We start from the raw sequence: 14,449 nt of genomic DNA, 5'->3' as shown, positions 1-14,449 counted from the left end.
ATGTGAAACCCTGTCTCTACTAAAAGTACAAAAATAGCTGGGCATGGTGGTGCGCGCCTGTAGTCCCAGCTACTCGGGAGGCTGAGGCAGGAGAATTGCTTGAACCCAGAAGGTGGAGGTTGCGGCAAGCCGAGATCATGCCATTGCACTCCAGTCTGGGTAACAACAGCGAAACTCCGTCTCAAAAAAAAAAAAAAAAAAAGATAAATAAAATGTGTAGTTACATTGAATGTCACAGTCAGTTCCTAAACATAATTCTTTACGGGAAGAAAGAAACACAAAGATTATGTGGCTTCAGACTAATTTTGCGGATAAGGAACTAGAAGGTCAGAGAGGTTGTCACAGAAATGAGGCTGGAACCCAGAACTCTAATTCATGAGTGCCCTTTGCCTTCCTAGTGCACAGCAGCAAGTCACTTACCCTGTTTATCAAGGTGAATGTCTCTATTCTAAGGGGGAGGTGGGAACCTGCCAGTTTCAAAGGTGGGGAGGGAGGGGAGCCATGGCTAGGGGAGGGGAGTCACTTCTGCCCTGGCTAGCATTCCCATCTTCTGTTTCTTGTTTTGGTTGTAGTACTTGCAGCTATACAATGTCTCAGTTGGGAATCATGCTTACGAGAACAAGGGTACCGACCAGTCTGCTATGGCAATCTGTCAGCATTTCTACAAGCGAGGAAACATCTACCCTGGAAATGATACCTTTGACATCGATCCAGAAATTGAAACTGGTGATGTTCTTCTGTAACCTAGAACCTCAATTTTTAACGCCTCAATTTATATTTAAAATCAGTAATTTTGTCTTTGAAAACGTTGATTTGGTGTGTGGTATTAGGGCATAGTAAGAATGATGTAGCAGTTATTATGTGTCAGGTAGTGTTCTGAGCCCTTTACTGTAACTCAAGAATCCTCAAGAAAACCCAGCAAGTCAAGGATTATTATTATCCCCTTTTATAGAAGACTAAAGTATGGCTCAGAGAGTTAAGTGATCTGCCTAAGATGGAGCTAGAAGAGCAGTGCTGAAATTGGGCCCAGGCTGTTTGTGCTCCTAGCTACCATATTCCACCATCTCTTGTTCAGGACATGCCAGTGAAGTATTAATAGACAGATATTATGCTTGCAAACTCTTGGTGTATATAAAACTCTCTTGCCCCAGTACCACTTCACTATCATGTACCTTTTGGGGCAGATTGAGGGGGAAGAATAAGAATCAGAATATGGAATAGAATGGCTTATTTTTCTTAGCAAATTCTATTTTGCAATTATACCTAAAATGTTAACTTAAGTCATTGACTAAAAAATAAGTATTCAAATACTTTTAACAACAGATTTTTTTTTGAGAGATAATACTGATAAGAGTACCAACCAGTGAAAACTTTCTCAAATGCCATCTCCCTTTTTTGGTGTGTGGGGGTGCGTATTGAAGAAACATTGTTAGCACAGAATATTTTTAAAATAGATCCTTCAAACTGCTTAGAAAATCTCATTGTAGTTACTTCAAGTGCTTCAAATCCTATGCTTAAGATGCAAAAAAGGGAAGGGACTCAATGTTTAGGCTTTAAAAAGAAGAGAACATTCATATAACAATGAAATCGAGTTCAGATCTTTGTCTAAGCCTCCACTCCAGAAATATAGCCACTTAGGTCTTAAAAACAAATGAGTCATGGTAACCATGTGGTATCAATGTTTAGCTTTTCAAGTTTTAATTTCAAAAACTATTAGAATATGAATAACTGGTCTTAAATGTATCAGCCTTTCAAAATGCAGTCTTATATTTATTTTAAGTACTAGATCATGTTTTCATTCCTTTCTGTGGCAGATTGCTTCTTTGTAGAGCCAGATGAACCTTTTCACATTGGGACACCAGCAGAAAATAAACTGAACTTAACACTGGACTTCCACAGGTGAGGAGAGCAGATAGGGGAGTAATACATTTGTATGTATATAGTTCTACAGAACTAAAATCACCTCTGTTTTCTAGACTCCTCACAGTGGAGCTTCAGTTTAAACTGAAAGCCATTAACCTGCAGACAGTTCGTCATCAAGAGCTCCCTGACTGTTATGACTTTACTCTGACTGTAAGTGTGGGCCAGGCTGAATTTGGTTCCAGTCTGGAGAAAAATTATCTAGTTATGTTTCATATGCTTGGATTATGGCGTGAAGAATACAGGATGTTTTCACTTGAATGTGCATAAGGGAAACACTGATACATCTAGCTCTATTTTGCTATAACAACAAGTTTACTTATTAATTATGTCTTTTGCACCTCTGTGTAAGTTCTAGGAGAGCAGGGACCTTGTTTTATTCACTACTACTTCCAGTATGAAGAACAGTGCCTGGTATAGGGTAGATTTTCAAACACAAGAGGAACAGGTGTTTGTAGTTTCCGTGTGGTTGGCTCTCAGCAGTCTGTGGCTGTCAGCTAAAGGTTACTGCCAAGAGTTCTTGTTACTTAGTTTCTTCACCGTGGATGTTTCCATGTTTGGGGTTTGTAGTATACATCTTTAACTTATTACAGTTTACCTTCAAATGATACCACTGCATATAGTGTAAGAACCTTACAACAATGTACTTCCATTTCTCCCATCTTGACCCTTGTGCTATTGTTGCTATATAGTGTATTTCTACATGTGTTATAAACCCACAATATATATTTTCTTTAAACAATTATCTTTTATAGTGATTGAAATAATAATAAAAACATCTTTGTATTTGCCCATGTAGTTACTATTTCCAGTGTGCCTCATTCTGTGTGTAGTTCCTGGTTTGTATCTGGTATTATTTCCTTCTGCCTGAAGGGCCTCCTTTACCATTTCTTACAATGCAGGTCTGCTGGTGATGAATTATTTCAACTTTTGTATGTTTAAAAAAGCATTTCACCTTCCTTTTAAAAGTTTTATTAGCATCTTTTAAATAAAAATGTTACAAATTCGTATTTGTGAGGTACAGGTGAGATTTTGATGTAAGCATTCAGTGTGTAATGATAAAATAAGGGTAATTGGGACAACATTCACCACCTCAAACATTTATGTTGAGAATATTCTAAATCTACTTTTTATATTGAAATATAAAAATAAATTATTAACTATAGTTGCCCTATTGTGCTACTAAACACTAGATTTTATTTCCTCTATCTCACTGTATCTTTATACCCATTAACCAACCCCAGTTTATCCCCCATGCCTCCCCAATACCCTTTCTTTCTAGCCTCTGGTAACCATTATTTTGTTCCAGGCCTTCCTTTGTTAAAGGTAGTTTCCATGGCTATAGAATTCTAGGTTGACTGTTTTTTTCTTAAGCATTTTAAAGATGTTATTCTTTTAGCTTGCATTATTTATAATGAAATATCTGCTCTCATCTTTATCTTTGTTCTTCTCTAGGAGATGTTTTCCCCCATCTGTTTGCTTTTAAATTTTTTCTTTATCTCTGATTTAAAGCAATTTGATTGTGAAATGCTTTGGTGTTTTCTTCCTGTTTCCTGTGTTTAGGGTTCACTGAGCATCTTGGGTCTGTGGTGTTTTAGCTGTCATTACATTTGGTATTTATTCAGCATAATTTCTTCAGATATTTTTGTCACTCTCCCCCACCTTATCAGAGATTCAGAGACAAATTCATCTGTGTTTGGTTACTTGGAGTTGTCCCATAGCTCAATGATCTGTTTGTTTGTTTTATGTTTCAGTTTTTTTCAGTGCGTTCATTTTGGATAGTTTCTGTTGCTATATTTTCAAATTCACTAATTTTTCTTCTGTGCTATCTAATCTTTTCTAATCCCATCCGTTATTTTTCTTCTTTAAGATTCAGCTTCTTCTGAGCCTTACTGAGATGTGATTGACATTAAGCCACAGTTACTTTCTCAATAGATATCTAGTGAGCACCTATTATTTGTACAAACTGAGACCGTTTGTGTAAGAAAAGCATGGATTCTCCTTGGCAAGGATTTCTGACCCAATCAAATAACACTGAGCACCCTCCTTGCGTGAGGACATAGGCTGGGTCTTGCAGATGTTAGGGACATAGACAGACACTGACTATGCCCTCAGTTGCTTGTCAAGGAAAGAAACGTACAATCCCTGATGAGGAGAAATACAGTGACTGAACTTTTAAAAGTCATTTGGAATCTTATATTTGAAGTATTTCTGATTACCTCACATGGTGAAGCTTCAATACAATTTATTTAAATAACAGACTTTTCAAAGAACTTTTTTTTTCTTTAACTTGAGAGAGAGAGAGAAGAGGCAGAAATGAAACAGACTGATTTTCTTGCCTTGCCTTCCCTGTCCTTGCATGGGGAAGACAGTAGGAGTACTGTGGAAGGTGTTCTAGCCTAGCTTTGTCCTGCTTGGCCCCTGGTGTCCTGAAGTGTTATTCTTGAAGCAAGGCATGACTATTGACTCCCAGTCACCAAACCCTTTATAACAGTTGTGGTGCCAATGTGACTAAGAAATCTAGGCCCAGAATTAAAATTTAAAAGGCTCTACTTGAAATGTCTCAAAGCAGAATTCATGAGCCTTTGTAGTATTAAGAATTGTAGCAGCACTAAAAATCTACGCCTAGCTGAGGTCCTGCCAGAATTTGGGAGAAAGCACAGTTGTACCAGCTCTTGCTCATATGAAGAGAGTATGTGGAAGTACTTAGAATGGAGAGCAAGAGGAAGTACCCTTGTTGTATATATTTTTTGGAGTGGAAATCCTGTCCTAGAAATATAATGCTTTAGAGACTACAGGGTCTCTATAGAAGATCTAGTTCATCCTTCTCATTTCACAGAGAAATAAAGGAAACTTCCCATGGCTGAACAGAGTTAGCAACAGATCGGAGATGAGAATCTGGGTCTACTGTTCCCTTGAAAGAATTGTTCCCTAATTAATATGTAGAGGTATCTTGGCTTCAAAAAGCTGTAAGTATTTTTTTGACTGCTTTCCTGTCTTCACAGATAACATTCGACAACAAGGCCCATAGTGGAAGAATTAAAATAAGTTTAGATAATGACATTTCCATAAGAGAATGTAAAGACTGGCATGTATCTGGATCAAGTAAGTGATGAGCCTTTTAGTTTTCAGAATGGTTATTAAATACTGTAAATGGTTATTAAAGTATCTCCCTCTGGATATCTGGAACAGCAAATAGAAGTTGAGACCTTTTTCAAGTCCCTAAATCTCTACAAACAGATCAACTCTGATATTTCAAGCAATAGGTAAGTCATGAATAACTGAAATGGGCTTCCTCTCCTTGTGCCCTCACTTGCCCACTCCTGAGCAAGAATGTACTCATAGTCCCCTGCCACCAAAACCCTACATACATCTTCCCAGACCAATACTTATTGAGTGGTACTGTATACCTACTTCCACCTTAATATTCCTCATTTTAATATTTTTAAATGTCCTTAAGATAGGCAGAATCCTTATTTATTATTTTCTTTGAGACAGAGTCTAGCTCTGTTGCCCAGGCTGGAGTGCAGTGGCATGATCATGGCTAACTGCAAGCTCTGCCTCCCAGGTTCAAACGATTCTCCTGCCTCAGCCTCTTGAGTAGCTGGGATTACAGGTGTATGCCGCCACACCCAGCTAATTTTTGTATTTTTAGTAGAGACAGGGTTTCACTGTGTTGGCCAGGCTGGTCTCAAACTCCTGACCTCATGATCCACCCACCTCAGCCTCCCAAAGTGTTGGGATTACAGGAGTGAGCCACCGTGCCCGGCCAGAATCCTTATTTTTACAAATGAAGAAACTAAGGCTCAGAAGCCAGGGACAAGTCAGGTAGGATGTGACCCCAAAGCATCCCACATATTATGATTGTCTTCTGTCCATTTGAAAGTATACTAAAAGAAGAAAGGATCTATTCTTAGAAATATAGACAAGAATTCAGGTGTAGACTAAATACTGTCAAGAATTTAGGGGCTGAACTGGAGAAAATTGCCTAGGAAGAATTTATCTAATTTACTAGTCCCTCGTAAGTAACATCATGGCACATTGTACTGGACTTAGTGGTCATTAGATGAGGAGTTCTCAGATTCTAATCAGCAGAAGAATCATCCTGGATACCTGCTCCAATGCAGTTTCCCCAGGTCTTTATAAGCCAGTAGTTCTGGGGTGGGACCTAGAAATGTGTAAATAGTCCTTATGCAGACTATACTTGGATAATCACAGTTCTAAAGTTTCTTAATAATTGATTTGCTAAGTTCCAAAGTAATAATGAGATAGAGTAAACAAAATGAAATTTTGCCAATATAGTATTTTTTTTCACTAATAGGTAACTTCGAATATATGGGGCTCTTGAATCACATTTGAAACACAAGCCTTTTTCGTCATCTGTATACGTTATAATGTTTCTCCACAAACGCCAGAATCAGAAAAATGAGAGCATATGCAAGTGTCTGGCACCTAGGCATTCTCTCAAATCTTTGTTTCTTAATGTTTAAGTTTCTCTAAAGTCAATTTAGACATTTATGTAGCAATTATGCTCCTTGGCAGATATTAATGGGATGCTTCATGACAGAAATACTCTGAAGTACTTTCTCTTTTTGTCAGCAGAGAGCAGTCTAACTTACTAAATAGAGACAAGCTCTGTGCCAGTGTACAATGGTTGACACCTCTGCCCATCTCTCTACATTGGCTCCAGCATGCTGGCCAGGACTTCACACTTTCGATTCTCCAAAATCTCCATAAAGATGGCTCTTTCTTTTCACTCAGGTTTCAGCTAAAACCCACTGCTCCCTCACTGAGGCCTTCCTTTACTATGCAATATAAATGAACCTCTCTTCTTCCATATTGCCCCACACTAACTTCTCTCATATAGAGCAATAGTTCTCAGACTTTAGAATCACCTGGAAGGCTTGCAGAAACCCAATTCAGTGATTTCTGATTCAGTGGGTCTGGAGTAAGACCTGAGAATGTACACAAGCTTCCAAGGAATGCCAAGAACCACTGACATACAGTGACAGACACTGGAAACAAACTGCAGAGATTTTACCCCAACTCTTCTACTGACTAGCCCTGTAACTGTGGGGAAATCATGTGACCTCTCTGTGCTTCAGATTTCTGACCTGCAAAGTGGGGATAATCATGCTTACCTCATTGGAGTTGCTGTGAAGATCAAATAGGTTAATATATATGAAGTGTTTAGAGCTATGCCTGGCAAGAAATGTGCTCAATACATGTTATCTATTGTGATTATCTTCTTTAGATTATTTACTCGTATCTAAAAGTATTTTGTTATATGTTTACTTCTTTGTAGTAGAATAGAAGTTTGGAAAGATCAGGGACTTTATCTATCTTGTTTACCACTGTATCCTAACATCTACAAAAATGCCTGGCACATAGTGAATGCATAATAAATGTTGTATACCTAGATAAGTATATTTTAATAGAATATGCGGGGAGGTGGGCCTGGGCATGGTGGCTCATGCCTGTAATCTCAGTACTTTGGGAGGCTGAGGTGAGAGGATCACTTGAGGCTAGGAATTTGAGACCAGCCTTGGCAACAAAGTAAAACCCTGCCTCTACAAAAAAATGTAAAATTAGCTCGGTATGGTGGCACATACCTATAGTTTCAGCTACTAGGAAGGCTGAGGTGGGAGGATTGCCGAGCCTGGGAGGCTGAGGCTACAGTTAGCTTGATTGTGCCACTGCCCTCCAGCCTGGGCAACAGAGACCTGGTCTCAGGAAAAAAAAAAAAGAATACGCAGGGAAGCTAATTGTATTAAGAACAAAAGACCATAGGCTTATAAAGTTAAAGATATTGGAATGATAGCTGTGGTAAAAAGAAGGACTTTCATCCTTCTTTAAATACTAATTGGAAGACCATTTATCTGGGCTTCTTTTCTTTGTTGTCTTGCCAGAAAGAATGCTTGAATTATTTAAATGATTCTAAAAAGAAGATGTCACCATATTAATGTCCCACCACATAAACACTATGTAATCCTCTTTGCTTTCAGTTCAGAAGAACACTCATAACATGATGATCTTTGATGCCTTTGTCATTCTGACTTGCTTGGTTTCATTAATCCTCTGCATTAGATCTGTGATTAGCGGACTTCAGCTTCAGCAGGTAGGGGATGTTGCTTTCCAGGAATGCTGCTGACATTTTGATTGACAGAGACATTCACTATGCCTCCTCTCTTTTCCCTAAAGGAGTTTGTCAATTTTTTCCTCCTCCATTATAAGAAGGACGTTTCTGTTTCTGATCAAATGGAATTTGTCAATGGATGGTACATTATGATTATTATTAGTGACATATTAACAATCATTGGATCAATTCTAAAAATGGAAATCCAAGCTAAGGTAACTGTTTTCCTAATCATGCTATTGTTAGTGTCAGATTTGTATTAATGGTAATTTACTTTTCCAGAATTTGAGAATTTTCAGAATTATTTCTTCTAAACTGTATATCAAGTAGACTTGAAATCAATAATGGTAATTTTCTTAAATATAGTCAGGAGGTCTCTTAGGCAGTTTTTCAAAGTGTGATCCACAAACCATTGCATCAGAATCATTGGGTGCCTGGTAAAAGTGTACCATGTTAGACCGACTGAATTCAAACTCTTCGGCAGGGTCTGTGAATTCTTACACACACCAAAATTCATACACAACCAAGGTAACTAATGTAAGAGTTTAAAAAAAATCTTATAAGAATTGCTAGAATATTTAACAAAAATGAGTGGGGTTGTAGGGGAAAGTGAGGTCAAGGCACTATGCCAAACAAATGGCATGCTTGCATTTGTGCCCTCCATCCGTTCAAAGTGAGAACACTTCCATCATCTTACTTTCCCATTGATGTGCTATGAGCTTATCCATTTTAAGACTAACCTAGCCTAAAAATCAACTCTCCAGAAAACAAAAATCAAATTTAAAAAACTAATATTGTTCAAACTAATCTTGCTCAAACTTATGTTTCCCTAGTCTTGATGTAACTGATTGAGTCTCCTGGGGAGTTGGTTATAAACCTGGGCAGAGCTTATTTCTCTCTTATGTAATACTATGACTTTTAGATTGCTGAGTACCTCAACTTCCCATAGTCACTCAGGCACCCACGCTCCTCCAGTTTTGTTTCTCTGCCATCCCTTAAGGACTTGCCCTGACTGCATAAGTATTGCTGGGTTGCTTCAAACAGGCTGCAGCTTATGGGAAGCAAAAATACAGTATGGTAGAAGCTCTCCGATAGACTGATGGCTTGGCTCAAGAGTGGTAGAATTTATTTCTGTACATATCCCACTGGATAGAATTTAGTCAATCCTAACTGCAGAAGGAGCCAGGGTACACAGCCCAGGCATGTGCCTAGGAAGGGGAGAATGGGTTTAGGTCAACACTTAGCAGCTGCCACTATATGTGGCTGTGGCATGTATCATTGGAATAGATGTTTAACTTTAGGGACAAACAAAAAACCAAAACAACAAAAAAGAGGAGTAAGGGGAGATTTGCAGCAAATCTTTATTTTTACCAACATCAACTATCATTAATTTCAGTGAACTCTAAATGGTGTCCCAAGTATCTTTCTATATTTTTCTAGGCCATTCACTGCTGCCTCATAAATGATCATATCGTGTTTTCCTCTCTTCTGAAACCCTTAATACCCTTGTCCTATCCTCATTCTAAGCTGATGACCTTACTTCCTGTTTCACAAAATTAATAGAAAAAAAACCAGAATTTCCACATTCCCACCTTATTTATCTGCCTCCTGGCAACAGTACCCATATACAGTGCTTTTTTTCTGTGGATGTATTGTTTAGGCTACTATTCAGGGCCAACCCTTCCACCTGCCTACCAGAGGTCATCACCTCATCACTTGTTTATTCAAGGGCACAGCTCCAGCTAGTTTTACTTCTGTTCGGAATTATCAGTTTCCCCCTCTCTACCAGGTCATTCCCATTGGCATGTTTTTGTCCTTTTTCTTAAGTGATAGTATCTCAACTCTAAATCCTCTCCCTAACTTACTACCCTCATTTATTTAGCAAAAGATTTCAAAAAAGTACTCAATCTTGTTATTTTTGTTTCTGATCCTCTCCTACACCCCCCGCCCAGCTTTTGTTTTTAAGAGACAGGGTTTTGCTCTGTTGCCCAGGCTGGGGGGCAGTGGTGCGATTATATCTCACTGCAGCCTCGAACTCCCCACTTAGAATTCTTCCCTGAACTCCAGACTCGAATATCCATTGTCTAGTCTATATCTCCATTTGGATGTCTGCTTTTTCTCTCAAATTTAACACACCAAAAACAGAACATCTAAAGCCCCCACTTCTGCACACCAAACCTGCTTCTCTCATAGCCTTTCTAATTTTGGTTAATGGCAATTCTCATCAGTTACTCAAGCCAAAAATCATGGATTCATCATAGACTCCTCTCTTTCACTCATCTCTTTCCCACATCTAATCCAAGAGGAAATATTGTTTTACCTTCACTGGCCAGGCACCGTGGCTCATATAATCCCAGCACTTTGGGAGTCTGAGGCAGGAGGATGGCTTGAGCCCAGGAGTTCCAGACCAGTCTGGGCAACATAGTGAGACCCATCTCTACAAAATATAAAAGACATTAGACAGCATGGTGGAATGGGTCTGTAACCCAAGCTACTTGGGAGGCTGAGGTGGGAGGATTGCTTGAGCCCAGGAAGTCAAGGCTGCATTGAGCCACCACTGCACTCCACCCTGGGTGGTAAGAGTTAGGGCCCTGTCTCCAAAAAAAAAAAAAAAAAAAACCAAAATCACCTTCTCAACTCCACTATTACCAGCCTGGTCCAAGCTTCCATCTCTCATTTATATTATTGCAATAGTCTCCTCACTCCAACAACCTGCTCTCAACCACAGCAGCCAAAATCTGATCATATCACCTCTGTTTGTGGTTCTCAAATTTCCCCAGTTGAGTTAGAGTAAAAGACAAAGTTGGTAAGTACCACCTTAGCTCAATAACTGTATAAACTGTATATCCTTTCTATTGCTCACTCCAGCTAGATGCACTATCTTGTCAGGTACCCTCCTGTCTCAGGGCCTTTGCACTTACCAGTCCCTGTGCCCAGTAGACTCCTCCCCTAAATTTTTGTTTGACTTGCTCCCTCCCTCCTTTCAGATCTTTGCTCAGATGCCTCCTTTTTTTTTTTTTTTTTTTTTGACGGAGTTTCGCTGTTGTTACCCAGACTGGAGTGCAATGGCACGATCTCAGCTCACTGCAACCTCCGCCTTCTGGGTTCAAGCAATTCTCCTGCCTCAGCCTCCCGAGTAGCTGGGACTACAGGCGCGCACCACCATGCCCAGCTAATTTTTGCACTTTTAGTAGAGACAGGGTTTCACCTTGTTGACCAGGATGGTCTCGATCTCTTGACCTCGTGATCCACCCGCCTCGGCCTCCCAAAGTGCTGGGATTATAGGCGTGAGCCACTGTGCCCGGCCCAGATGCCTCCTTTTTAGTGAGACCTTCTCTGATCATTGTATTTAAAATGACAAACCCATACCTATTCCTTATCCCCTCCTCTGAATTTTCTCTTCAGCAGTTGTCATCAGCAAATGTCCCAAAGTTTCTATGACTTATTTATATCGTCTCTCTTCCCTCTACTAGAATGTAAGCTTCATGAGAGCAAAGAATTTTGTTTACTGCTTTATTCTTAGCACCTAGAACAGTGCCTGACTCATAGCTACCTCAATATTTATTGCCCAAACGAATTTGTGCTTTGTAATCTGATTGTATTTTTCTACTCTGTCTTAGAGTCTAACTAGTTATGATGTCTGTAGCATACTTCTTGGGACCTCTACCATGCTTGTGTGGCTTGGAGTCATCCGATACCTCGGTTTCTTTGCAAAGTACAATGTAAGGAATTCCTGGATCTCCATGCTGTTGGTATTGCTCTCAGAGTTATTACACTTCTTTGGCTAAAGGACAAAGAGATTCTAATGGCCTCTCTTTCTTTCCCAGCTCCTTATTTTGACCCTTCAGGCAGCACTGCCCAATGTCATCAGGTTCTGCTGCTGTGCAGCTATGATTTACTTAGGCTACTGCTTCTGTGGGTGGATCGTGCTGGGGCCTTACCACAACAAGGTACTGATAAACAACTTTTTCCCTATTACTATTAAGCTTTTAGTATAGTGCCAGGGGCTTGTTTTCCTTTTTCAATGAACTCCTTTTATTTTGTGATTCAGCCTTAAAATGTTGAAGGTAGTATATCTAGTGCCATATTTGTAAAGTGGTAAGGTGTGACCAACTTGAGAGAATGTGTGATGTACTACTCAACTGTCTCAAGTTCCTTCTTGTAATGTATCGGGTAATTAAGTCACATTTACCACCAGTGAAGTCAAGTTTAGTCAATTTGAATCATCAATATGTCCAAGAGCAATCTATTCAGATAAGCCTTCTTGAAATGTGACTTTATTTAAAAAGTAGCATGGGGGAAACTTGTAGAAATATTTGAAATTTTGTCTGGAATGGAATATTATGCTTTATTTTAAATAAAATAAACTTTATAATGAGATGTATGAGCATGCATGGTTGGGACCTGGGTATCTCTGCACAGGCATTTCAAGGTCTCTTTAAGGTAAAGGGTAGATGCAATGCTTGATTCAGAAAAGCACTGAGGGTGCAGACCAGCTCCTGCATTTGATTTGGGTGACTCCAAGAGAGAGCTGCTTGTCACAGGGAAAAAAATAGTAGGCTTATACATGATATATGCATCACAAAGCAAATGTGTGTGGTTACCTTAGATTATTTGTTTGAAAATGGTAACTTGGGTTATCTAGTCCCATTATGTTTATTTATTTATTTTTATTGCATTTTACCCATTATGTTTAATATGATGTCATGAACAAAAGTCTCCAATGGGAAGGAACATGGAATAAAGTGAACTTTTTTCTTTTTCCAGTTTCGTTCTCTGAACATGGTCTCTGAGTGCCTTTTCTCTCTGATAAATGGAGACGATATGTTTGCTACATTTGCAAAAATGCAGCAGAAAAGTTACTTGGTCTGGCTATTTAGTAGAATTTACCTCTACTCATTCATCAGCCTCTTTATATATATGATTTTAAGTCTTTTCATTGCACTGATCACGGATACATATGAAACAATTAAGGTAGGTTTATCAAGAGCTGTAAGTAGTAGCATTGTCCTATAACTTGTAGAGACGCAGTAAAATTCAGTACCTAATGGTAGAAGACATGTTGATGGAATGTTAATTTCTTCAGGATAGAGAAAAAGGACCTTATTTTTAGAGACTGATAAACAGAAATAGAGGAAAACAGAATGTCCGGAATGCTGAAAGCCTTAGTCTCTAGGTAGCTAAGCTTTTTCTCACAAGCTTTCTGTCCTTTTATTAGAATTATAAGGGTCATTCAAAGTCTGAAGGGCAAAAAGTAAAAAACTAAAAAAAAAAAAAAAAAAAAAGAATTATAAGGATTAGTAGATATTGGGTGAATAAAACACGGCATTTCAGAAAGCCAAAATATTGTGGGAACATAAAAAGTCCAATTTTTATAAAGAAAAAGTGACCCCTTCGTTTGGACTGTGCTGTAACTGAGCCAGTTACTCTTTGCAAGGCCCTGCAGGGCACAAGCCCAGGGGCCCAGCCTCTAGAATAGCAAAAGGATTAATGGGTCCAGTACTAGCCAGGCAGCTTTATACAGTCAGATACCTGAACTGAAAAGCTATTCTCATTCATATGACATCTTTTGAAAATCAATTTGAGCCCCTTGAAATATGGAAAGGCAGAATAAATAGCCATATATGTTTAAATTAATAATCTCATACTATTAGGTGTATTCGTGACATAGGCACTTCAATGTGGGGATTTTCTGGGTATGAGAGGGGTAAAAAAACGTGAAACCATGTGGTTGGTCCCAGGGATAAACAGAAGGCCTTGGTTTGGAGCTGATAATGATGAATACTTTGCTCATGATGCCAGGGCTATGAGTTCATCCTTACTGAACAAGATTGCAGGGACCGAATGTCCTCCTTGCTTTCCCATCTGCTCAGCAGATGTGTCCTTAGGGTCACCAAGACAACTGTGAGAGAACATAGTTGTAACTTCAGATCCCTCTCAGTGGTGCTCTAAAAGTTCACTGCCTCCAACTCTGCATGCAGAGAACTATGTGTTATTCGAGGGTGACATCTGAGAGCTCTTAGGGTAACTTGTATTTTAGATGTTAACCTCTTGCCATGGGCTCAGAGCACTTGCCAAATGGGAAAGCTAAGTTACTGCTCATCCTTTCTAGTCACAGCATGTCCTAGAAGTTTTTGGTCCCAAACTGATAGAAATATGAGGCCCTTAAACTTCCTGGAAGACTGACTCCAAAAGAGTGTGCAGATTGGAAAGGTCCCTTACAGCATTCAGATCTTTATTCAGACACCTGGGCCAGCTCAGGAGCGTCCAAGACTGTGCTGAGGTCTTCTGGGCAAGGCCAGGGATGTCCATCCCTTAGCCTGCTAGAAAACCTTGTTAATTTAGATCCGCTGGGCTTCTTGTGGCCTGAATCAGGTTCCATCGAAAATGCCT

The 14,449-nt window shown here is 39.3% G+C and overlaps 1 protein-coding gene across 7 annotated transcripts in view; it reads left to right on the top strand.

Annotated features, from left to right (window-relative positions):
- The window catches only part of MCOLN3 (mucolipin TRP cation channel 3), a 47,666-nt gene that overhangs the window by 29,426 nt on the left and 3,791 nt on the right, over positions 1-14,449 (top strand). For all 7 annotated transcript variants that reach the window (XM_009001606.5, XM_035252029.3, XM_002751021.7 and 4 more), the window contains 9 exons: positions 573-726; positions 1,815-1,899; positions 1,977-2,073; positions 4,926-5,025; positions 7,926-8,038; positions 8,122-8,271; positions 11,677-11,778; positions 11,884-12,006; positions 12,824-13,030. In XM_009001606.5, the coding sequence (XP_008999854.1) occupies positions 573-726; positions 1,815-1,899; positions 1,977-2,073; positions 4,926-5,025; positions 7,926-8,038; positions 8,122-8,271; positions 11,677-11,778; positions 11,884-12,006; positions 12,824-13,030 (1,131 nt within the window). The remainder of the gene's footprint in view (positions 1-572; positions 727-1,814; positions 1,900-1,976; positions 2,074-4,925; positions 5,026-7,925; positions 8,039-8,121; positions 8,272-11,676; positions 11,779-11,883; positions 12,007-12,823; positions 13,031-14,449) is intronic.

This window comes from Callithrix jacchus, chromosome 7 (genome assembly GCF_049354715.1).
Source record: "Callithrix jacchus isolate 240 chromosome 7, calJac240_pri, whole genome shotgun sequence".
NCBI lineage: Eukaryota > Metazoa > Chordata > Mammalia > Primates > Cebidae > Callithrix > Callithrix jacchus.
The sequence above is the reverse complement of the archived record's forward strand: the minus strand, read 5'-3'. Positions and strand labels throughout refer to the sequence as shown.